The sequence below is a fragment of the Arachis stenosperma genome, chromosome 9 (assembly GCF_014773155.1).
Source record: "Arachis stenosperma cultivar V10309 chromosome 9, arast.V10309.gnm1.PFL2, whole genome shotgun sequence".
Classification (NCBI taxonomy): Eukaryota; Viridiplantae; Streptophyta; class Magnoliopsida; order Fabales; family Fabaceae; genus Arachis; species Arachis stenosperma.
The window spans coordinates 26,724,992-26,749,757 of record NC_080385.1 but is presented as its reverse complement, the minus strand read 5'-3'; the positions used below and the strand labels follow the sequence as shown (position 1 = coordinate 26,749,757).

The following is a 24,766-nucleotide window of genomic DNA, read 5'->3' as shown; positions in this document are numbered from 1 at the left end:
GATGATGTGTCACGTTAAGTGCCACATGATATGATGACGTGACACGCCACGTGGCAGGTCAGTAACACGTGGCATGCCACGTGTCACTTGACATATAAAAAAGTTTTCTATTAGTCAAAATAGTTCTTCCGTCAATTGGATGATGATGTGTCACGTTAAGTGCCACGTGGCATGATGACGTGACACGCCAGGTGGCAGGTTAGTAACACTCACTTGATATATAAAAAAATTTTCTATTAGTCAAAATAGTCCTTTTTTTTCCAAAGATAATAGGTTATATTTCATTAATTATTAAAAAATGAAATACAAAGATGTCCAAAAGCAGGACAGCATAATAAAAGGTGGGGATTTCCCAAAAACACTACACTGAAGGTATTCATCCAACGGTGCGTGGTCGAAAAACGAAGAAAAATCTTAAAGAAGAAATAATGATAAATCAAATTGAATACACCTAAGAGCTTGTCTCATGGAGATGACGACCTAAACTGAGAGTTCTTTGGATTTCACGGAGCAACTTGACAGAGCTTGCTAGAATGGCAGACGGCATAGAAGTAGAACCTTCAAAAATCAACTGGTTGCGAGCTTTCCAACAGTTCCAGCAAATGATGGCAAGCAATTGAGGATTACGGTAAGCATTCTTCAACGGGTTAAGTATCTCTGTTGATGCAGTCCACCATGTCCAAAAGTCGTTAGAACTCTGAGGGGGAAGACAGTCACGAAGATAACTCTGAGACCATACGTCTTTAATTCTAGAGCAATCGATCAAACAATGAGTGACTGTTTCCGTTGCTTCATGACAACAAGGGCATATTGGTGATATAGATGGGATGCGGTAATGAATCTGAGCAAGCACCGGAAGTCGGCCATGGAGAGCTTTCCAGATAAATAGCTTAATTTTGTGAGGCAAGTTCAACTTCCATAGATCAATCCACTACTTTTTCTGTTGTATATAATTAGGGCAAAGCTCCAGAGGCGGATAGTAAAATAAATAGCCAATTCTGTAACCTGAAGCTGTATCATATTGCTTGGATTTGTTCAAATCCCATTGCAATTTGTCCCTACTCTGCTGAATTTTAACTGACAAAATCCTGTTTACAACGTCTTGGGAAAATAGTTCTTGAATGAGATTCTGATTCCAATTTCTATCTTCAGTAATTAGATCTTTAACTCTTGAAAACAACTCAGAAATAGCCTGTCTATTTGGCATGTCAGAAATCATTAAAGGATACGGAGGAGGCAGCCAAGGATCCTCAAAGGTTCGGATATCCTCACAAGTACCCACAGCCCAATTAAGACCTTTTTCAACAATCTTTCGGCCTTCCAGTATGCTCCTCCATCCCCAAGAAGGTAAGACTCCAATTTCTACCGTTATAGCATTACCATTGCTAAAGTATTTACCTCTTAAGATTTTGGATAATAAGGAAGTAGGCTGTGTTACAAGTCGCCAAAACTGTTTGCCTAAAAGCGCCAGATTTTGGATTCTGAGATCTTTAAATCCAAGGCCTCCTTCTTTTCGTGGGCGAGTCATAGTGTCCCAGCTAATCCAAGCCATCCTCCTTTCAGAACCTTTTTGTCCCCACCAGAACTGAGAAAGTAGAGAGTGAATTTCCGAAATTAAACCATCAGGCAACTTGAAGCAAGACAATGTATAAATAGGAATAGCTTCTCCCACTGCCTTAAGCAATACGTGTCTACCACCTGACGAAAGAAGATTGCGCTTCCACCCTTGGATTCTTTTTCGAACCTTTTCTTTGATCATACTAAAAGAAGCCCTTTTCGATTTAGAGACTGTAGAAGGCAAACCAAGGTATTTATCCTGAGCCCCAATATGATTAATATTCATAGAGTTAGCCAGTAGTGTACGAGTAGTGGACGAAGTGTTGTGGCTAAAGAATACAGCAGATTTATTAAGATTTACCCTCTGGCCACTGATGCTTTCATAAGAATTCAATAAATGCAGGATATTTGAACATGCTTCAGGATTAGCCTTACAGAATAAAATGGAATCATCAGCAAACAGGAGGTGGTTGACCTTGGGACATCGCCTATGTATCTGAAGACCCTGAATTAGTCTGTTTTGTTCTGCCTTGTGTAGCAAGAAGGAGAGACCTTCTGCACAAAAAAGAAAAAGATAGGGGGATAGAGGATCTCCTTGTCGAATACCTCTATTTGGTTTGAAGAAACCATAAGGTTGTCCTTCCACAATAACAGAATAAGAAACAGTTGTCACTAATTCTCGAATCCACATGATCCATCGAGAGTCAAAACCAAACTTCTTCAATATAAACCAAAGAAAGTGCCATTCCACCCTATCATATGCCTTACTCATATCTAATTTTAGCGCCATTTCATTTTTGAGACCCCTCTTTTTGTTCTTCAAGTAATGCATACACTCGTGACCAATTAGGATATTATCAGAGATTAATCTGCCTTTAATAAAAGCACTCTGTGTAGGGCTAATTAGTCTATTCATCATACTCTGAAGCCTATGTACAAATACTTTGGAGATAATCTTGTAAAAGACTGAAGATAGGCTTATTGGTCTTACCTGAGTCATATCTTTAGCATCAGAAATCTTGGGAATAAGACAGATCTGAGTGTGGTTAAAACCCTTCAAGATTCTGCCCCCAGAAAAGAAGCTCTTAACTGCTCGAAACACATCACCACTAAGTATGTTCCAGAAGCTTTGAAAAAATTTTGCTGTCATACCATCATCTCCTGGAGCACTTTGAGGATGAATGCTAAATGTTGCGCGTTTCACTTCCTCCATAGTCACTGGTCTTTGAAGCCTACGGTTCATGTGAGCTGTAACCTTAGGTTCAAAATCAGTAAACAGAGGTTTAGGGTTCTCATGACAAGTGGAGGAAAAGATGTCCTTGAAATAAGATTCAGCCACAGAAGCAATACCAGCATTTGAAGTAGCCACTTCACCATCATTGCCAGTTAGTTGCCAAATTCTATTCCTTCGGGTTCGATTTCTAAATTTCTGATGGAAGAAAGCTGTATTCTGATCACCAGATTTGAGCCATTTGACTCTAGACTTATCTTTCCAATAAGATTCCTCATTTTGCAATGCTTTTTCAAGTTTGTCCTCTATTTCTGAAATGATGTCGCCTCCATGAATTCCTGCTAAACGAAGTTCCTCTAATTCCGACTGTAGTAAATCAATCTCCATCTTCGAATTAGATCTGTGTTCTTGCTGCCATTTGACAATCTTATGCCGACAACGCTTTATTTTTTGAGCTAGGATATACATGACTGAACCATCAATCTGTTCATGCCAAACCTCTCTAACAATCTGCCGTATTTCATCATTGGAACACCATCTTTCTTGGAATTTGAATCGGTGTTTAGATCTCTCAGTTCTCGGATTAGAGTCTAGGAGAAGAGGGGCATGATCCGAGCCTGATTCTGACAGTCTAAGAACCGTTGCATTGGGATAGAGTTGCTGCCAATCAACTCCTACCAGGAATCGGTCCAGTCTTTCCTGTATCAACTCATCACCCCTCCGTCTATTTGACCAAGTGAATGGTCTTCCGACCATACCAATATCAATCAGGGAATTATCATCAATAAAACTATTAAAGGTTTCAATAAAAGAAGGAGATTTAGCACCCCCACCTTCTTTCTCCAATTGATTAGAAATGGCATTAAAATCCCCCATTAACACAACCTTACCAACGAACTGTTGGGTGACTGAAGTTAATTCAGCAAATTGAGCCATTCTATGTTGATCATTTGAACTGAGATAAACACCTAGAACACCATAGAGATCATTAGAACCAGCTGTCAGAACTGATGCCGCAATGAAAAATCTACCATGCTGTAAAATTTGAACAGTGCAACCATCCCTCCATGCCATTGCCAAACCCCTGATAATCCATCCAGATCTACAATAAACCATTCCTTGAAACCACAAGATCTTAGTTTTCCTTCAACTTGTCGAGATTGATTTTTTGTTTCACAGATAAAACCAACCTCGGGGGAGTAGGATTTGCAAATCCCTTTAAGATTGTGGATTGTCAGGGGTCTCCCCAAATTCCGACAATTCCACGAGAGCAGTTTCATATTTCTTTGGGTGCCACTTGAAGGCTGGCACCTCCACCGTCATAGCAATTATATGAGGGTTCTGAGTTTCTGATTTGTTGCTCATGGTGTAGAGAAAATCAGAATTGGTATTCAATGATTTCAAAGAGACATAAGATATATGGAATGAGTGAATTAGAAAATGGAATGAATTAAAAGAACAATGAATTGGAAAAGAAAACGAAAATTAGGGAGCTAAGTGGAAAAGAAATTAAGAGAAAAATAAAAAATAGAAGAAGATTAAAAAGAGTTTGACGAAGAAAAGACAAAGAAAGGTGTAACCATGAAGGTGGTGCAGTGAAACCCTAGCAGAGCGTCGGGCGCTAGATGAGGAGTACGTACTCCCACTAGTCAAAATAGTCCTTAAAAGTGTAGACGTAAGTTATTTTCATCTCTCAAATTTTAAAACAGAACAAATCTTTTAGCACTTCTAAATTTAATTCCTTACCAAGTCACCAAAAAATTTAATTCCTTACCACATGGATTAAATTAAAATAAGATAAATTAAAATAAGATAAGATAAAACACTATGCTTTCTCTTTTTTCTACTCGTTACGTCCCTTTTCCCAAATTTTCATCATTAACAAAGTATCTGATCTTCTTAATATTTTCTCTGGACTCATATATATATGTATATTAATATCATCACAGGCTCTTATTCTTTTCTATCAATCCATCGTTACACCAATGGCCATGCGAAAGATTTATGCATCTCTCCCTGCTGTAGCTGCAGGAGTTGGATTCTTCTTCTATAATACGAAGGTAAGAAAAAGATATTTATTTATTTATGTTCATATAAAATGTCATATAATTCCAAAAAGTAACATCAAGATTTCTATAAACGCAGAAACTTACAAAAGGAATTTCAGCATCTGATCAAGAAACAAGGTCAACAAGAGTATTGGAAGAACAAACCAAGGCTATTAGGAAACCAAGTGTGGCACCACACTTTGATGGTTTGCATTGTTTTGAAACCTTTGTTATGAATTAAATTTTCGGAAAGATGTACAACTGAACTGATTATATGAGATAGATAAAATAGTAGAAGAATTTATATTTATTCGTTTAAATAATGTCTCAATTTATTTCAAATCATTCATAATAGATATAAAATTGGTTTGGTAAAACTTTTACTTTTTTTTAAATAATTTAAGGAAACTGTCTTTTAAAAGACAATTTATAGTGTGTTTGGTTTTGTGTTGGAGGAGAGAGAAACTTGATTTGCGTCTATTCAATGTTTTATTTTTATATTTGTCAACTTTTTTTTTAATTTTCTAACCACAAAGGTAATTTCTACCTTTTAACTCACGTTTACTAAAAATTACCAATTTTAGCTTTTGAATTCACTTTTTTACGTTGGACTAAAATTTATTTTCTATGTACCAATTTTGTCATTCACTATTCATATGTTTGTTTTTTTATAATATTTTTTCAATGTTCTCTTGTACATATTATTTTTTATAAAACTTCTATTATGAAATATTTTGCTTGAGATTTTTTTACCATTATTGTTTTTTTTTTGTTGTATAGAATATTTTGTTTGCTTTGTATTATAATTCTATTAATCCTATTAGAATACTAAAAAGCATGAGAGTACTAAAAAAATATTAAAATTTATTTAAATATCTAAAATAAAATTATAAGATAATATAAAATAATTATTTAAATTCATATTATTTTCTATAATTTTTAATTTAAAAATAATTTTGAATAATGTAATCCAAACAATATTTAGTTTACTATAATCTATTTTGAATAAAAATTACCAAATATAAACCACGTTAATACCAACTCACTTCTAAGCAAAATCAATTTTACAAAATCAATTCTATACAAACCTCCGTTTACTAACGTTAATCCAAACACATACTAAGAGTTCGGATGCATTTCTTCTCTTTTGTAAAATTGAGCTCCTAAATGTATCATGTTTAATTAAATTGATAAAAACTCTGTATTAATACCTTTCTCTCATAATCAGTTTTAGCCTATTATTTCCCATCAATAGTCTCTGCTCTGAGTTAAAAGATTTTAGCATATGAAGAATAAGGATGCATTAGGAACATTATCAAAACTTGCAACTTTAAAGGGTAAGCAATAAAATATCTAAAGACTAGCTTCGATCGTAAAGGAAGCAGGGAAACAACCAATTGCAGTGGTTCTGTTAGCATGCCATTGCCAATTTGCCATTCCCCAAATTTTACAGAAAATATAGAATGAACTCAGGAAAATTAATTCGAGCAGTTGATTTCTTCTGTTATTGCCAATTACAAAATGACACAGAAAACTTTCCGCCTTGTGTCATTGTTATAAACGAAATTTACAGAAAATATATAGCATCTGTAACTCCCGAAAATTTAGGCTGCAGTACTACGCATACTGAAACCAGCATTCTCTGGTTGCAATTTCTTTCTGCTGTTTTATGGTGAAAAATGGAGCAAAAAATGTTTTTGGTAATATCTAGGATTACCGAAGAATTAACCATAACCGGGAGATCAAAATAAAATAAAATTATCTGGTACTTTATAAACTCAAGCTGTTGCAGCCAAGGGCACAGATCTGTGACATGCTCTCTTTGCAGCGCGAACAATATCTTCAACCTACACATCGGCATACAGAACAAACCAAATTTAACCAATACACATGTACCAAAGCTTTCAGTAAATTAACACTGATTTCCATGACATACTTGTGTCATACCAAGCCAATCATCTCAACACTATTAGGTTAGAAAATATATAATACTTATTTGCTTTATTGAATCAATATGCATAAGAGAATGAGTCATCCAAATCAGGGTGGCAAATTCACTGAAAATAAAATTTAACTTTAGAAGAATCACCTGTGGGACAGCCATTCTCTCTAAATTGGCAGCATAAGGCATAGGAACATCAGCCCCGGCAATTCTCTCAACCGGTGCATCGAGATAACCAAAACTCTCCTCAACTACAGATGTGCTGCTCAAGAGATGCAAGAAGGTTAGTTTATTTCCAACAATTAACAAGTTTAACAGTTAAAAGGTCAATGCAAAGAGCTAACCAAATTTCAGCGCCAACACCATGCTGAGGAAAACCTTCTTCAACTGTCACCAATCTGTTGGTTTTCCTGACTGAAGCATTAATTGTGGTTCTATCAAGTGGCCGAATTGAACGCAAATTTATAACCTGTGCAGACAAATCCTTGACTCAGTATTTTTATCATAACAGAAACACAGGTTTCATTGGGAGAAGACTTTCAATCACAAACCATGGCAAAGCTTACCTCAGCACTGACTCCTTCCTTCGCCAGTATCTCCGCAGCCTAAGGACCAAGCAAGAGAGTTATTTATATCCAAAATCTTCTGTGTGTGAAAAAGATTCTGAATCTTTTACAAAAAATAAAAAATGAAGGAAAGAATAAAGATTCTAATGTTCTTAAAAAGTTTGTATAACACCACATAACAGACCAGTGCCTTCCAAAATTTACAATACCTGTTAGTGCAAGGAACCCAATTATCTTATCATATTCCTCAGCAAATAGTAATAATAAATTGGATATAAAAGCAAACAATACATATCTAGATACCTTAAGAGCATAGCCAACCATTTTTGAATAGGCTGTAATAGTAACATCTTTTCCTTCTCTCTCAATCTGTTAATAAAATGCATAATGAAAAACAAGGATTCAGAGTTTACAGACAGGTATTTCATATATTATAGTTTATAGATAATATTACCTTTGCTTTTCCAATGGGAAGGCAAAAACTGGAATCAAGAACTTCGGCTGAAACAGGGAATGACTCACCATATCTAAAGCGGAAATACACAAATTCATTTTCAGTTGCACATACTCCCTCCATTCCTTTATATACGTCACTTTATTTGAATGGAATTATTAAGAAAATTAAAATCAAGTGTAATGTAAAGATAAATTACTAAGCAACCCTTAATAAATGAGGAAAGAGATAGTAGAATAATTTTGAACACTTATATAGATCAAGGTTTAATTAATAATTCAACAAAAAATGCTGCATAGACAATAGAATAATAGATATTGTGGAATGGAAAATATAAGCTAAGGTGAGAGGGAAAGAAAAAGAACAAAGGCATTATCAATCAAGGAGCACAACTTACAACAACTCATTTTCAAGAAAAACAACAGGATCAGGGTCCCTTATAGCGGCTTTAAGCAAGCCACGAGCATCTTCAGATGAATATGGTGCCAATACCTTCAACCCAGGGCACGAGGCATACCAAGCTGCATAACACTGCATAAAAAGTAAAGTTGTTGGATATACAATAAAAAATAAAAACCATGATATCTGTGCTCAACAGGTTGTAACCAGAGCATACTCAACAGGAAACACAAAACTAGTTGAGGAAAGTTTATACATAAAGGTAGAAAGCCTAGAGGTCCATACTTGAGAGTGCTGAGCACCAACACCAGCAGCAGCCCCATTGGGTCCTCTGAAGACGATAGGTACAGATATTTGCCCAGCAGACATGTAGTTTGATTTTGCAGCAGAATTAATGATGTGATCTATTGCCTATGGACAAATTAAAATACAGCAAGCGGTTAAATTATGAACCTAATGAAGAAGCTAGTAAGGTGATCTTTCATTACATGTGTTGATGCAACATTTTTTCTCAACATTGCTGTCATGCAGAGAAAAGAAACTTCACATTCTAACATAATATGTTCTGAGAAATTAAGAACTGTGGCTAAAACAGAGGACAGAATTAAGAAGCAAAAAAATTCAAAAAATGAGTCCCAACATCTATGAAGCCTGGTTAATGCATATGGAGTTTCAGTGATACTAAAACTGCAAGTCAAACACCACACAGTAACTTGAATATATTGTTTATGATTAGTACAGCCAACAGTAACTTGAATACATTGTTCCAATATAGAGAGAGGTCAACAGTTTGCCTCCGATCACAAAGGCAAAATTTATATATGTAATCAAGACTCAAATGTGAACTCAATAATGTCCATATAATGTGACCCAGATATTCAAATCACAAAGAATTTGATTCTTTTCATTGTCTTAAGTATATTCTTCTTTTATCCCCAAAAATAAAAAAAAAAAAGCATCGGCAAGAAGAATTTGGCCAACTTCAAAAGACATCACAGTACTTTAATTAAATAGGTGCTTTAATAAAAATGTAAAACAACACACTTAACTTCACACTTTGTTCAAGGATTTAATCAAGTTAAACTCTAACCTGCATGGAGAAGTTAAAAGTCATAAACTCCACAACAGGCCTTAGACCATAGTAAGCAGCACCGACTCCAATCCCAGCAAAGCCAGCCTGCAATATATTTAGCAAACAAATTAGTCTCCTCACTAAAATAGTAAAATAAAACAGAAGCAGTGACAATGATGGATAGGGTTTATCCCTTATGTGATAATTCAGATTCTGTTTTATTTGTTCTTGTCGGCATTAAACTTTTCCCTTTCTGTTGCAGTCAGTCTTATTTAGGATAGATAAGTTATATACATGTAAACATTTGAGAGGAGGTGCAGAATGACAGAATTAAGATCTTGCGAATAAGTGCCTGAACAAATACCAACGAGTAAGGAAGTGTTTGTTAAAAAAATAACCTCAGTAATTGGAGTATCAAGAACCCTCTCAGGGCCATACTTGTCCAGCAGCCCCTTAGAAATCTACACATAAGAAGTAGAAGTTAAACAGATGATAGCAAAACAAATTCACAAATGCACAGCCACCAAGAAACCCATAACTAACCTTATATGCACCCTGGTATTCTCCGACCTGCAGTTAAATACACCCAAAACTATCATAAGAAACAGAAAATAGTAAAGAGACCAGCAAGAATTCATTTTCGAAAATAAAAATATGATAGTATGAATCAGGCACCTAAATTACCTCTTCACCCATCAAGAACACTTTAGGATCAGCAGACATTTCCTCATCAAGAGCAGAGTTCAGAGCCTCTCTCACTGTCATCTGTTATGTTATATCATAGATTAGAATATGTTAGAAACATATTTTGTTTCGAAAACATAAAACATGCATTAAGTTAGGCGTGAAATGAAAGGTGAGATAAACTAAAGGAAGAAAGCATACCTCTTTAGCTGCAGAAGCGAAAGCTCTAAATGCACCGAAGGCAGGGCAGATACTCTGCAAAGCAAAAAGTGTGTAAGATGCTTCCAAGCACCGTATCAGACAAAAGTAGGAAATGGTACCTACCTTATGCCTTATAGCACGCAACATCTTGCTTTACTCGAAACCTTGAACTCAAACAAAGCAAACCTAGTCACAAGAACCATAATCATCAACAAACAACATTCTTTACAAATTACATAACAAAGTAATCTAAAAGCCACACATAGAACCAGATACTGAAATCATATCTTCACACATATATAGCATATCCAAAGGGGAAAAAAAACAGAGAAATGGTAGGCATTGGCTAATCTAGCGAATTATATATTTCATCAGTACCTTTTTTAAAAGTGTCTATGCAAATTTCATGATAGTCCATATTTATGTCAAATTTTTTCAAACTAAATTTAATAAAACACCCTCTATTCCATATAAAAAACCTATTTCACCCTTCCCCAACTAAAGCTGCTATTCCGTTTACACACTTCCTTTACAAATTTTATGTGATTCATATCCTCTCCTGCTTTTATTGAACCACCTTCTTTATTCACACTAACAGCAAAAGCTGCTTTTCTATTTTTCAGTGGTCCAATCAAGCCGCTTTTTAACATTTGCAACCAAAAATATTTTTTAAAATCTCTATTCAAATCATTAATTGGTGTAATTTTAGAATAAAGCTTAAAAAGAGAAAGTTATCCCCAAAAAAAGGAGTTTAGAAGTGACGAACTTTCCAATGCATTTCTTAATTTTGTCTTAATAATTTAGAATTATAATTGTTAAACATGTCATCATGGTATAAAACAAATAATATTAAATTTTACATGCATTCTACTAGTCTAGAATAGTGATAGCCTCCATAACCGTTTTATATATACTTGAATATCACTGAATCTTCCTATTTTCAATATCTAATTATTAGTTACTTATACGTCAAGTGGATTTAGAAGGTAAACGATTTAACATACTAGTTGATCGGTGATACTTAAAGCATGAAACCAAATCCATTATAGTTTTGAATCTTTTCCACTACGCAAATCGGAGCGCAATTTATACTATACAGCCGCAACAGAAACAACTAAATCAGAGAAAAATTATGAAATTTCAGAAATATATATTAAACCAAAAGGAATTGGGGAAAAACAAACAGAATTTGGGGAAAATAACTCACGTGGTGAAAGGCAGAGACAGAGAAGGGTTAACGGATCGTGTTATGGAAGCGACGGAAGGTAGAAAGCAGCTTCAACGAATGGAGATTCAGAGAAAATGGAGACCGGAGATTGGGTTTGTTTTCTGTTAAAGTTGCCAACCCTTCATAAAAGGTATGCGACCAACACCAACCTACCTACCCATAAACCGGGAGATATATACATACGCTAATCAAATTTTGTATTTTTTGTATTTTTGTTTATAAGAGATTAAGTTGATATAGAAATGTTTATAAATATTTTTGTGAAAAAATAAATTTGGAAAAAAGGATAAATCGATTTTAATTTTTTGTTAATGAATATTTAAGTTTTTGACCTCTTTAAAATTTGGACACATTGGTTTTTGAGTTTAATTTGTCTAATTTTAAAAATTCTCTCACATATACATCTGTATCAATCAAGTCAGTACAATGGAAGTCACATTTGATTTTTCTTTAGGTTTGCCAGATTCAAGTGAATATGAAAGATCAATATGTCTAAGTTTTGAAAATGTCACGAACTTAAATGTATTTTCAAATCTTTCAGAACTTAACTTAAATATCTGCATATCAAAAAGGTAAAGACCTATTTGTCTTTTTTTCTATTATTGATTTAAATATTAAAATATAAAAAACATTGATTTTTTGGTGTCTTAAAATATTAATTATTTAATATTTACGTTATTTTAATAAAATAGTTTTACATGTGCATTCAATTCCGTAATGTCACATCAGCAAAAATAACTACATTCTATATTAATTGTGTGAATGATCATCTAAAAGAACAAATATGATTTATACGACTGAGTAAAATATTTTACACTCTATCAAAATTAAAGTCTATTTTAATACCTTTAAAATAGAAATTATAAAATGTGTAAAAAAGATTAATTTTGTTTATATATTATAAAAGCAACCATTCTGAGTATTCACAAAAAATTAATTATCAAATAAATTATTTATATAAAATATATATAAAAATAAAAAATATATTAAAAATAAATAATATATATTTACCTATAAATATATGATAGTTACTTTAGTGGTTAGCTTTTTTTATAAATATAATATTTTTATTCTAAAAGTTAGGAACGAAATTTGTTGAAAGGATTACTAGTTATAAAATTTAAGACCAAATTGATTCTTTGAAAGCTTAAGAATTTAATTGATTTGTGAATGAAAACCAAAGCTACATTAATTGTCTAAACTCTTTTAGTAGTTAAATGTGTTAAAGATAGGTTCTATAAGTAATAAATATGAAATTATGAATCATATCAAAATCCTAAACATAAATTAAATCAACCTACAAAAACTACTTTGATTTTATGAAAACTAAAATAATTATCGCATCTCAAATTAAAAATTACCCTTCAAAGAAAAGTACTTGCTAGGGCTGTTGGAATTTGAATGAGTACTTGTTCTCCGTTGTTTGTAATAGAGTAGCATGTCATCTAGCTTGGGTTGCTACAGGATGACATAGAGATGATATAGTAGGAACCAAACACGACATAATCAAGAACTTGGTTGCATTAGATCTTTTTGGTTTTTAGTAAGAAATTGTAGCGCCCACACTAGATAAAATATAGTGCGAATAGGATTTTTGTATGAATTAGATAGAGTCTAGATTGAGCTTCAATCTTATCTGATTAAGCCTGCACTCTATATATGCATATATTATATATTTATATAAAAATATGTTTTAAATAGATGTTGAACCAAACACTTCTCATTAAATGCAAAAGATCTTTAGTCACTAAAAAAATTATTAATTAATAATTTAATACGTTTTTTATATAAAAGTCAATTTCAATTTATATAATAATGTTGCATCTTTTTTATAACTCGCAGGTAGGGTTGAGTACCCATCAGTTAAAAACGGGTAGAACTAGAGTTGAGATATTCTCAACCTGCGGATAGAGTTAGAGTCAACTTCAAATTCCACCCTACCCATTGTCACCCCTACTAGCGATCTTTGATTGGGTTCTTGATAGCTTAATCGAAATGAGTTCAACTAAGCAATTTTAAAACACTTATTTGATTATAAAAAAATGAGCAAAAATATACATAAATTTTTACATTATTGATAGACTAATTTTTTTAATGAGTTATGTACACACCCTATATCAAATTTTGTTAGTTATTTCTATTCTTTTATAACTTGAATAATTTTTTCAACGGTAATTACTAGCAGATGGCACCTTATTTGTCATGGTAGCACTGCACATTGTGTGACCTAGATTTAACAAATAAAAATAAAAAAATTATGAGATTAAAATAAAATCTTCAATCTAAATCTTTTTCGCATCTCTTATATTAGGGATTTGTAAACCTTAACATACCAAAATGTCACAATATCAATGATCGAAAAACATATTCCATGTTTTGTGCGAGTGGTTGTGGTGGCTCTCCTTCTGCGCCAAAAAATTAAGAAGAAGAAGAAGGAATTCGACTATAACAATGACAAGTGTCTGCATGAACTTAATGAAGTGGTGTTTGAGTCTGCAACAAAGTAAAACTTAGAAAGATTGTTTTTTCATTGTCTGTTGTGGAAAAGATGTGATTTTTTATTTTGTTTGTGACGATAAATGTTATGCAACTTCTGTGAAATGGCTGAAATTATCCTTGGATTTATGAATGCAAAATGTTAAATTGATGTGTAATTATTTTTGTTTGAGCTGATGAAATTGTTGATGTTGAAAATTGGGAGATTTAGGAATAAAATGAAGAACAAATAGAAGTTTGTAGAAGAAAGTAAATGAAAGGTAAAAAAAAACTAAGATGTTACAGACAACTAATGAGATTAATCAAGAATTAAAGAGCATTAAAAAATTGGTGCAGTAACTAATAGATATATTGAACTTTCTTATAATGCACAAAGCCAACATGGCAAATAAGATATTATCTGGCAACCACTATCACTTGAAAAATTATTCAAGTGATAGAAGGATAAAAATGACCAACAAAACTTAATATTAATGAGTACAAATGATTCATTAAAATATTATAATGTACTTTTATCTATCGTATGATGAAAATTTATGTATACTTTTATCTATTTTTTTAATTATATTACAATTTAAACTATGTCATTTTATCGTTGTCACATGAATATTTTAACATTATATTAATAATGTATTAATAGTAGTTAAATTGAGGATGAACTAAGAGTCATCATTTATAAATTTAAAGATCAATTTCGTCATTTTCAAAAGTTATAAATTATTTAGATGAGTGTTAAAAATATCGTAAAATAAATTTGACATTATCTTATAAATAAATTTGTATTTTTTAACCATGAAAAAATGAGCAATAATAATTTTGACTAAAGAAAATATAACTCGATCATTCTAAAATATTAAGTGCAAGAGAAAAACCTAGACATTGGTGGTTTTCTCGAATGAATTCATCTAAACATCTTAAAATACATTTATTTAATTTTTTATAGATATCAAATTAATTAATACTTTTTATAATTAGAATTGTCGGTACTCAAATTTTTTAACACTAGAAATGATAATTCATTCTAATACCATATTATTATTGTGATAAGATAGCCTGAGATAAATGTCCATTTTCTATAAAGTTTAGATTTTAAAAAATATATATTTAATTAAGTTTGAAAGTAATGACTCTGTAAGTATATAAATAGAAGAACAAATTCTGAGATAAGAATAGACGCAATCAATAAAATTTTCTATCTCTCCTTTATACTAAAACACTCTTCTCTCTTCTTTTTATACACGCTACTATATATAATAATAATATATATATATATAAATAATTTTTATTATATTGAGATATTAATTATGGTAAATATTAATACTAGAGTCTTCTATATTTACTTTTTTATTTTATATTTATTATATCTTCCTTATTTATTTTACAACACGTTATCAGCACGAGAGTCTGATCAAATTTTAGGAAGACTCAAAAAATGACAAAAACATATAATGAAGATATTTGCCTTGCGGATAGTGCAAGTTCGCACATCATTATCAAAAGTAATATATATTTTACTCATCTTGTGCCAAAAGAAGAATATTTTAATACTATTATTGGCTCCGGTAATGTGATAGAAGACTCCGGAAGAGCTATAATTTTATTTCCTAGAGGAACAAAATTCATAATAAATAATGCACTATTGTCTACTAAGTCTCTAAGAAACTTATTGAGTTTCAAAGATATTCGGCGAAATGGATATCATATTGAAACTATGAATGAGGGAAATCATGAGTACTTATGTATCACAATTCATGATTCAAATAAAAGGTTATATTAGAAAAGTTACACTCACTTTTATCTGGGTTATATTATACCAAAATTAGTGCAATTGAATCACATGTCATTGTAAACCAGAAGTTTACTAACCCAAATGAATTCATAACTTGGCATGATCGATTGGGTCATCCAGGAACAACCATGATGCGAAGAATTATTGACAACTCCCATGGACATTCACTAAAGAGCCAGAAGATTTTTAAATCTAGTGAATTTTATTGTGCTGCATGTTCTCAGAAAAAGTTAATTTTAAGGTCATCACTAGTAAAGAATGGATTTGAGTCTCCTGAATTTCTAGAAAGGATTCAAGACGATATATATGGACCTATTCATCTACCATGTGGATCTTTTAAATATTGTATGGTCTTAATAGATACATCTTCGAGGTGGTCACATGTGTGCTTATTGTCTTCTCGCAACCTGACGTTTGCGAGATTACTTATTCAAATTATTTGAGTAAAAGCATAGTTTCCAGAAAACCCAATCAAAACAATTCGTCTTGATAACATTGGTGAAATTCACTTCCCAAGCATTTGATGCTTATTGTATGGCTAATGGAATAAGCATTGAACATCCAGTAGCTCATGTTCACACACAAAATGGGTTAGCAGAATCACTTATTAAATGCCTCCAATTAATTGATAGAACCTTACTTATGAGAACAAATCTCCCAACATCGGCTTGGGGCATGCTATTTTACATGCCGCAACACTTATTCGTTTAAGGCAAACAAGTTACCATCAATTATCTCCTATGCAATTAGCTTTTGGCCATAAGCCAAATGTTTCCCATTTACGAATATTCGGGTATGCGATATATGTTTCCATTGCACCACCTTCTCGCACCAAAATGGGATCCCAAAGAAAATTGGGGATATATGTTGGATATGATTCTCCCTCTATAGTGAGATATCTTGAGATACAAATTGGAGATATATTTAAAGCCCGATTTGCATATTGTCATTTTGATTAATCAAAATTTCCAACATTAGGGGGAGAGAAAAAACTTCCTAAAATGGAACTTAATTGGAATGCATCATCCTTGATACATTTAGATCCTCGATCAGGGCAATGTGAACTAGAAGTTCAAAAGATTATACATTTGCAAAGAAGAGCAAATAAATTGCCCGATACATTTCCTGATATGAAAAGAATAACCAAATCCTATACCTGTTGAAAATGTCCCAATTCGAATAGATGTCCCAATTGGACAAGTGGCCATTGAAACAAATTCATACCAGAAGCGTGGTAGACCTATCGATTCTAAAGACAAAAATTCTTGAAAAAAAGAGGTAAATACTATTCTTGTTGAAAAAGACATAGTAAAGACACATGTAGTTGTCTAAAATTCTGATATAGTTTTAATGCCAGAAGACGTTCAGGTACCTGCAAATTTTGAAAATGATGAGATATCGATAAATTATGCCTTTACAGGAGAAAAATATGACCAAAATAAGATAATTGTCAATGAAATATTTGCATATAATGTGGTATTAAATATCATGCATGAAGGTAAGGATCTTGAGCCAAGAACAGTCAAAGAATGTCGACAAAGGAATGATTGGCCAAAATGAGAAGAAGGTATGAAGGCTGAGTTAGACTCACTTGCAAAATGTGAAGTCTTTAGACCTGTAGTCCATACACCAGAAGATGTAAAACCTGTTGGATACAGATGGGTATTTGTGAGAAAACGAAATGAGAAAAATGAAGTTGTACGTAACAAAGCTCAACTTATGGCACAAGATTTTTCAAAAAAGGCCCGGTATAGATTATGAAGAAACATATTCTCCTATAGTGGATGTAATAACATTGCGTTATTTAGTCAGTTTATCCACATACCATAAACTACACATGCATTTAATGGATGTGGTAACAGCCTACTTATACGGATCATTAGATCGTGATATCTATATGAAAGTCCTTGAAGGACTAAAGATATCTAAACCATCCAATAAATATTTGCAAGGGTTATACTCAGTCAAATTGCAAAGATTTTTATATGGTCTAAAGCAATCTGGACGAATGTGGTATAATCGTCTTACTGAGTATCTGGCCAAAAATAGATTCAAGAATGATGATATTTGCCCATGTGTTTTCATAAAGAAATCTGCATCTGAATTCAGTATAATTGCTGTGTACGTTGATGATTTAAATACCATTGGAACTCCTAAAGAGATTCTAACAATTATAAAAACTCTAAAAGAAAAGTTTGAAATGAAAAATCTTGGAAAGACTAAATTTTGTCTCGACCTGCAGATCAAGCATACCAAAAATGGGATTTTTATTCATCAAACAATATACACAGGAAAGATCTTGAAGAGATTTTATATGGATAAGTCACATTTATTAAGTATCGCAATGATCATAGGATCTCTAAATGTGGAAAATGATTAATTCCGTCCTAAAGAAGAAAATGAAGATATCCTTGGTCATGAAGTACCATATCTTAGTGCAATTGGAGCGCTAATGTATCTTTCTAATAATACACGACCTGACATATCAATTATGGTGAATTTACTAGCAAGGTATAGTTCCTCTCCAACTAGAAGACATTGGAATGGAATCAAACAAAATTTTTGATATCTTCATAGAATGGTTGATATGGGATTGTTTTATCCCTATGGATCCAAGTCACAACTAGTTAACTATGTAGATGTAGGATACTTATCTGATCCACACAAAAGAAGATCCCAAAAAGGATACCTATTCACATATGGTGGTATAGCTATATCATGGAAGTTCACGAAACAGATGATAGCAACAACCTCCTCTATTCATGCTGAAATACTAGCGATACATGAAGCAAGTCGCGAGTGTTTTTAGCTCAGGAGTTTGATCCAATATATTCTGTCATCATGTGGACTGATTGATCATAAGATAGCTCAAACTGTTTTGTTTGAAGATAATATAACATGCATTGCTCAACTTAAGGGTGGATACATCAAAGGTGACAGAATAAAATATATTTCTCCCAAATTCTTCTTCACTCATGATCTTCAAAATTAAGGAATAATTGATATCCAACAAATCCGCTCAAGCGATAATCTAATAAATTTATTTACAAAATCACTTCCAAAATTATCCTTTGAAAAATTGGTACATCAGATTGGGATGCGCTGATTTCAAGATATTAAATAATGTCGACAAAAGGGGGAGACTGTACTTTTTTTTCTTTGGTCAGGTTTTTTTCATTGAATTTTTCTTGACAAGGTTTTTAATGAGACAGTCCCCATCACAAAAGATATTGTACTCTTTTTTCTTCACTAAAGTTTTTCCCATTGGGTTTTTGTTTAGTAAGGTTTTAATGAGACATAATCCTAAATGGTCATTCAAGGGGGGAGTGTTGTGATAAGATAGCCCGAGGTGGATGCCCATTTTCCATAAAACTCAGGTTTTCAAGAGAAATTATGTTTAATGAAATTTGAAAGTGATGATCTTGTACGTTTATAAATAGAGGAGCAAGTTCTAAGATAAGAATAGAAACAATCAATAAAATTCTCTATCTCTCTTTTATATTAAAACACTCTTCTCTCTCCCTTTTATATATGCTACTATATATACTAGTAATATATATATATATATATAAAATTTTTATTATATTGATATATTAATTGTGGTAAATATTAATATTAGAGTCTTTTACTTTTATTTTTTTATTTTATATTTATTATATGTTTCTTATTCATTTTACAACAGTTATCTTATTAGAGTTGGAATTTGGAAGTGATCAAGTCTACTTGTGACCAATTTAGAGTTGACTAATTAATAATTCGATAAACTAGACTTATGAGTAAAGTTTGAGCTCATATATCAAAAACTCAAACTTGAATTTGACCAATTACCTCATAAATTTACTTAATTTCATAAGTATATATATTTTTTAAAAAAATTATATTCAAACTATTTAAGCTCATTCTTAGATTTGAATAAGTGTTATATTATTAATATTATGAGTGATCAAATCGACTTGTAACTAGCTCAAACTCGACTCAGTAACAATTCAAGTAACTAAGATTATGAGATTTTGAGCCAATTTTAGCTCATATATTAAAGTGTCGAACTTGAAATCAGATAGAATCAATAAATTAACTCATAAATTTACTTAATTTATATGTGTATATGAATTTTTTTTGTTAGTTTTAAGCATACAATACTCAAGAGGGGATGAATTAAATATCAAAAAATAATAATAAATTTTTATAAAATTTAAATGAGTTTGAAGTAAAGTGCATAAATGGATTTGTACTAGTATTTTTTTAAGAATTTAATTTATCTTAAGTATTTACAAGGAGATTTTACTTTTTACACCTGATAAACCCCATTTGTAGGGTTTATCTTGTGCTTGATATAGGGGATTTTATAACCTTTTACCCACATTTATTCAATGAAATAGCATGGTTTTATAACTTCTCCTTTAATTGTGCTTAAGAGTGAAAACATGCTTTTTAGGTCTTGAAATAAATAAATTTAATTCACCTTGATTCCATTAGATGCCTTGATATGTTTGTTAAGTGATTTAAGGTTTAGGAGGCAAAGATTGGATCAAGGGAATGAAGAAAGAAAGCATGAAAAGTTGGAGAACTCATGAAGAAATGAAAGAACCAGAAAGCTGTCAAGCCGACCTCTTCGCACTTAAACGACCATAACTTGAGCTACAGAGGTCCAAATGATGCGGTTTCAGTTGGGTTAGAAAGCTAACATCCGGGGCTTCGAAACGATATAAGATTTGCCATAGTTGCTACACGTATGGTGGCGCGTACGTGCATAGTACGCGCACGTGCTGTTGCTGCCACCTGGTTCACTTAAAGCACAACGTGGCCAGCGATTTTAGAAGCCTTGTGGGCCCAATCCAACTCATTTCTGATGCTATTTAAGCCAATGATTGAAGGAGAATCAACATACTTTTACCATTAAGTTAGTTACCATTAGTCATAGTTTAGTTTAGAATTAGTTTCTAGAGAGAGAAGCTCTCACTTCTCTCTAGGATTAGGATTAAGATTAGGTTTAGTTCTTAGATCTAGATTTTAATTCATCTTCTTCTACTTCTATCCTCTTAATTCCTTGTTGTTACATTCATCTTCCTCTATTCTTTTGTTGTAATTTCCTTTATGTTGTTCTTATACTTTGTTGTAGATCCACTTTTGTTCCTTCCTTTCTCTTTCAATTCAATTCAAGGTAAATCATAATAATTGTGTTCCTTTTGATTTGTGTTGTTAATTCCTTTCAATAATTGTTGTTAGATTTTGTTCTTGTTGTTGATTTACTATATTTTTCTTTTATGCCTTCCAAGTGTTTGATGAAATGCTTGGTTTGATTTTAGAGTAGGATTTTATACTCTTGGCTTGGAAAGGTAACTTAGGACCTCTTGAGTTACTAATGTCCAAGTGATTGATGATGGGGAGCCATTGACTCTAGTTCTCACTAATTGAATTAGTGGAAAGTTAGGACTTATGGACTAGGATTGATATAGCTCATTTGACTTTCCTTTACTACTAGTTAGAGGATGATTTAATGAGATTAATCCTTGCCAATTCTCATATTGTGGTTAGTGATTAGGATAGAGATCCTTGACCACCAACCCTTGCCAAGACCTTTTTAGCCATTAGTTTACTTTCTTGCCATTTATCTTTCATGTTTCTTATCAAAACCCCAAAAAATAACTCAACCAATAGCAAGACACTTTATTGTAATTCCTAGGGAGAACGACCCGAGGTTTGAATACTTCGGTTTATAAAATTAGGGGTTTGTTACTTGTAACAAACAATCTTTTGTATGAAAGGATTTTTGATTGGTTTAGAAACTATACTTGCAACGAGACTTCAATAGTGAAATTCTATACCGTCAAAAATTTAATCATCAAAATGGCGCCGTTGCCGGGGAATTGCAATGGTGTTATGTTATTGGTTATTGTATATATGTGAATAGTGTGAATATGTTTGCTTTTGTTAGCTCTTACTAGTTTTAGGATTTAATTTTCTTGCTTCTTATTTGATTTTGTTTTCATTTTCCTCTTGCTATCATGAATTCTCACCTTGGCTATGAGTTTGGTTATCAACATGTTGTAGGAAATGAGGACTATAATGAAGATGTGCATCAAGAATGGGACAATCAAAGGTGGGAGGAACCATATGCATATGATCAATCTTCATGGCAACAACCTCCACCAATGCACTATGAAGAAGAGCCATTCTATGATGCATATCAATCCAATGGCTATGGTGAATCACCTTGTGACTTTCAAGAACCACCACCATATGCCTATGAACCATATCCTCAACATAACTCTCAACCATACTCACAAGCCTCTTTTCACCAACCACCTTCATATGACCCTAATTCATATCCATCCTACCAACAACCATATGAGCCATATGAACCACACATAGAGCTACCACCACCCCAACATCAACATTTTCAAGAGCCACCCCCTCCATATTATTACCAAAATGAACCACCTCCAATATACGAAAATTTTCAACCACAAGATGAATACCACTTTCCACCACAACCTCCCATGGAAGAATACTCATATCCATTGATCCAAGAGCCACATGATCCTAATCATATTATCCAAGAGGAACAAGAGTCAAGGGATCATCTCAAGGAAGCATTGGATCAATTTCAAGCAACCATGGAGTGTGTTGTGCAACAAGTGGAAAGAATGGAAAACATTGAACCACCACAACTCTACTAAGAAGAACCACCTTCCTACTATGAACCCTTCCCCCAAAATGATGAATCCTTCCAACCACCTCAATCTCTAATGGATGAAACCCTTGGTGTTCTTGTTCAAGGGCAAGAAGAGATGAAAAGGGATGTGCAAAATTTCATGGCCGCCTTGGATGCGGTAACAAATCAATTAGCCTCCCAATGCTTGAACACTCAAGGAACTCCCACGGCTACATGTGGAGAATCAAATGAAGAACATAGCATGAAGGAGAGATTGGAAACTCCGGTGGGAAATGAGGGAAGTTGCTTTGTATTGGAACAATTGGAGGAAGCTTCAATTGTTGAAGACAAGGAAGAAGTGGTAGAAGACTTAGGAGATGCGGAGCCTCCATGGGAATATAGAGTTGAAGAAAACCCCTCCAAGATGATTGAAATTGATGCTTGGGAGGAAAGTGCACACCTTCCAAGGCATATTCCATATGAAGACATGGATGGGATAGAGAAAGAATTGAGTTCCCTTGGTGATGAAGATCAAGCATCAAGTCTTAGTGGTAAAGAATCCTTTGAGCATGAAGAACCTTCTCCGGTTGGATTTGAAAGCGTTGAGGAGGTAAATTTTTCTCATCCTCCCTATTATGATTTGAGTAAAGGAAAAGGTTCAGATAAAATTGTTAAACAAAGGATTGAGATTAAGAGATCTTGTGAAGAGGTGGAAGTCCCTAGAAATGGAAGAACGAGGGTTGGCTATGCTTTGTCAAGATCTTTGGAAGCATCTTTGCCTAGGTTGCCATCCACACCTTCATTTGAGTGGGTGAAATTCATTTCTATTAGCTTTATTATCCCACTTGAATATGGTTTGCTTGAAACGGATGGCCAACTTAGGGAAGTTAGTGGGATGAAGCGTAAGCGGAAAAGGTTTTGTGGTGGGCGTTGCAAATCGAGGCTCATCATGGTTGATGCATCAAACATGAGATATAAAGGTTGGAGTAGTGCTCAAATAGATGGGTCCAGGAGGATTGTTGGCCACTATATAGAGAATTCACTTTACTTACCACCCGGATGGACTAATAATGATAATCAACTTCAAGACGGGTGTGAAAATAAAGTGTGGGATCCCAGATTAGAAGAAGAGGATCAACTTTGGGAGCCCCAAGCTTGTGAAGAACTCCATCAACACTTGGCTCTATCCATGAGAAATCTTGGGGCACAATGGAGAACCAAGCATTGGTGGGAGTTCCAAGATGAGTACAAGCACAAGCCACCTTGATGAGGAGCTCCCCATAAGTCCAACGTAAGGACAATAAACAAAAGTGCTAGGTGGGAGACACCCCACCATGGTAAAATCCTTTCATTTTCTCTTTTGTACATATTGGTAGAGCTAGTTTAATTTCATGTTTAGATTAGTTGGTTGAGTTTAATTAGTATTTTAACATGTTAAATAAGGTTTTAGGGTGTTTTGGTAGTAGCTTGGAGGTTTGGAATGCTTGGATTGGTGCAAAAACATAGCAAAAATTTTTGAAAAACAGAACACCATCCACGCGTTCGCGCACATGACGCGTACGCGCACCTGAGCATCTTTCGACCACCCACGCGGACGCGCACTGTACGCGTACGCGTGGATGCAAAAATTCTACCCTAGCCAAAAACCCGAGAGTTAGGCCTGCGCTGTGCAAACATTGGGCCTAAGGCACAAGTCTATGCACGCGTGCGCGCACCTGGTGCGTACGCGCACATGATCTTAAATTCGCAATGCACGCGCACGCACACTTTGCGCGCGCGCGTCGATTGCACGATCCACACTCCTGGTACTTTTACCAGAGAGTTGTGCCACTTTTGGGCCAACACTAAGCCTCTCGCCTAACTCGATGCACGCGTGCGTGCACTTGGCGCGTACGCGTCCTTTGACCAATATACCCATCGACGCATAAACATGCATGACGCGCACGCGTCGGTAAAAAAAAAAAAGAGAGAGTTTTTTTCTCATCTTCCATTTTCTTTTGTTAATCACATTCGCATACTTCTACTCTTCCCATTTTCATTTAGTTTTTGTAGCATGTTTTCGTTTTTTTTCAAAAAAAAGCCATTTTAATAATGGTGTTGAACTTTCCTACTCAATTGTTGAGACTTTCTTGCATTATTTTGATGCTTCTTGACTTGTTTGATATTGTTGGGTGATGAAACTTTTACATCAATGCTTCATCTTGAATGACTCTTGTGTCTTTGTGCATTGATATGACCTCATATTGTCTTTCATGACCCACTTCTTCTCATTTGAACTTGATGCTCAATACACTCTTCATGCTTTAACTTTACTCTTGCATCGAGCTTAATGATATGCCCTAGCTTACATTGTTTTCTCACTCACATGCCTAGCTAACATGTAGTAGGGAATCATACTCTTATTTGGCATTAGCCCCCGCCTATGTTCTAATTGCCTTGATATC

At 33.6% G+C, this 24,766-nt stretch overlaps 1 protein-coding gene across 2 annotated transcripts; it reads right to left on the bottom strand.

The window, feature by feature from the left end:
* Nucleotides 1-6,305: 6,305 nt before the first annotated feature.
* On the bottom strand, nucleotides 6,306-11,560 carry LOC130951306 (pyruvate dehydrogenase E1 component subunit beta-1, mitochondrial-like). 2 transcript variants are annotated; one of them, XM_057879960.1, is made up of 15 exons: nucleotides 11,362-11,560; nucleotides 10,278-10,340; nucleotides 10,155-10,208; nucleotides 9,954-10,034; nucleotides 9,813-9,839; nucleotides 9,668-9,730; nucleotides 9,288-9,374; nucleotides 8,483-8,608; nucleotides 8,196-8,329; nucleotides 7,799-7,871; nucleotides 7,648-7,713; nucleotides 7,345-7,383; nucleotides 7,123-7,247; nucleotides 6,926-7,040; nucleotides 6,306-6,683 (listed from the first exon to the last, which is right to left on the bottom strand). In XM_057879960.1, exons 2-15 carry the CDS (start codon nucleotides 10,299-10,301, stop codon nucleotides 6,615-6,617), a joined length of 1,083 nt encoding a protein of 360 aa, XP_057735943.1. In that variant the 5' UTR covers nucleotides 10,302-10,340; nucleotides 11,362-11,560; the 3' UTR covers nucleotides 6,306-6,614. The 2 variants fall into 2 exon arrangements, with proteins under 2 accessions (XP_057735943.1, XP_057735942.1); XM_057879959.1 differs by having other exon boundaries at nucleotides 10,155-10,340.
* Between the last annotated feature and the right edge of the window lie 13,206 nt (nucleotides 11,561-24,766).

What these genes read in the sequence shown, in the direction of transcription:
- LOC130951306 (XM_057879959.1), bottom strand. Translation starts at nt 10,301, where the DNA reads ATGTTGCGTGCTATAAGGCATAAGGTAGGTACCATTTCCTACTTTTGT. An exon ending in TTCCCATTGGAAAAGCAAAG is followed by an intron (nt 7,714 to 7,798) that starts GTAATATTATCT and finishes TTTTATTAACAG; the next exon opens with ATTGAGAGAGAAGGAAAAGA. An exon ending in AGAGAATGGCTGTCCCACAG is followed by an intron (nt 6,684 to 6,925) that starts GTGATTCTTCTA and finishes GCCGATGTGTAG; the next exon opens with GTTGAAGATATTGTTCGCGC.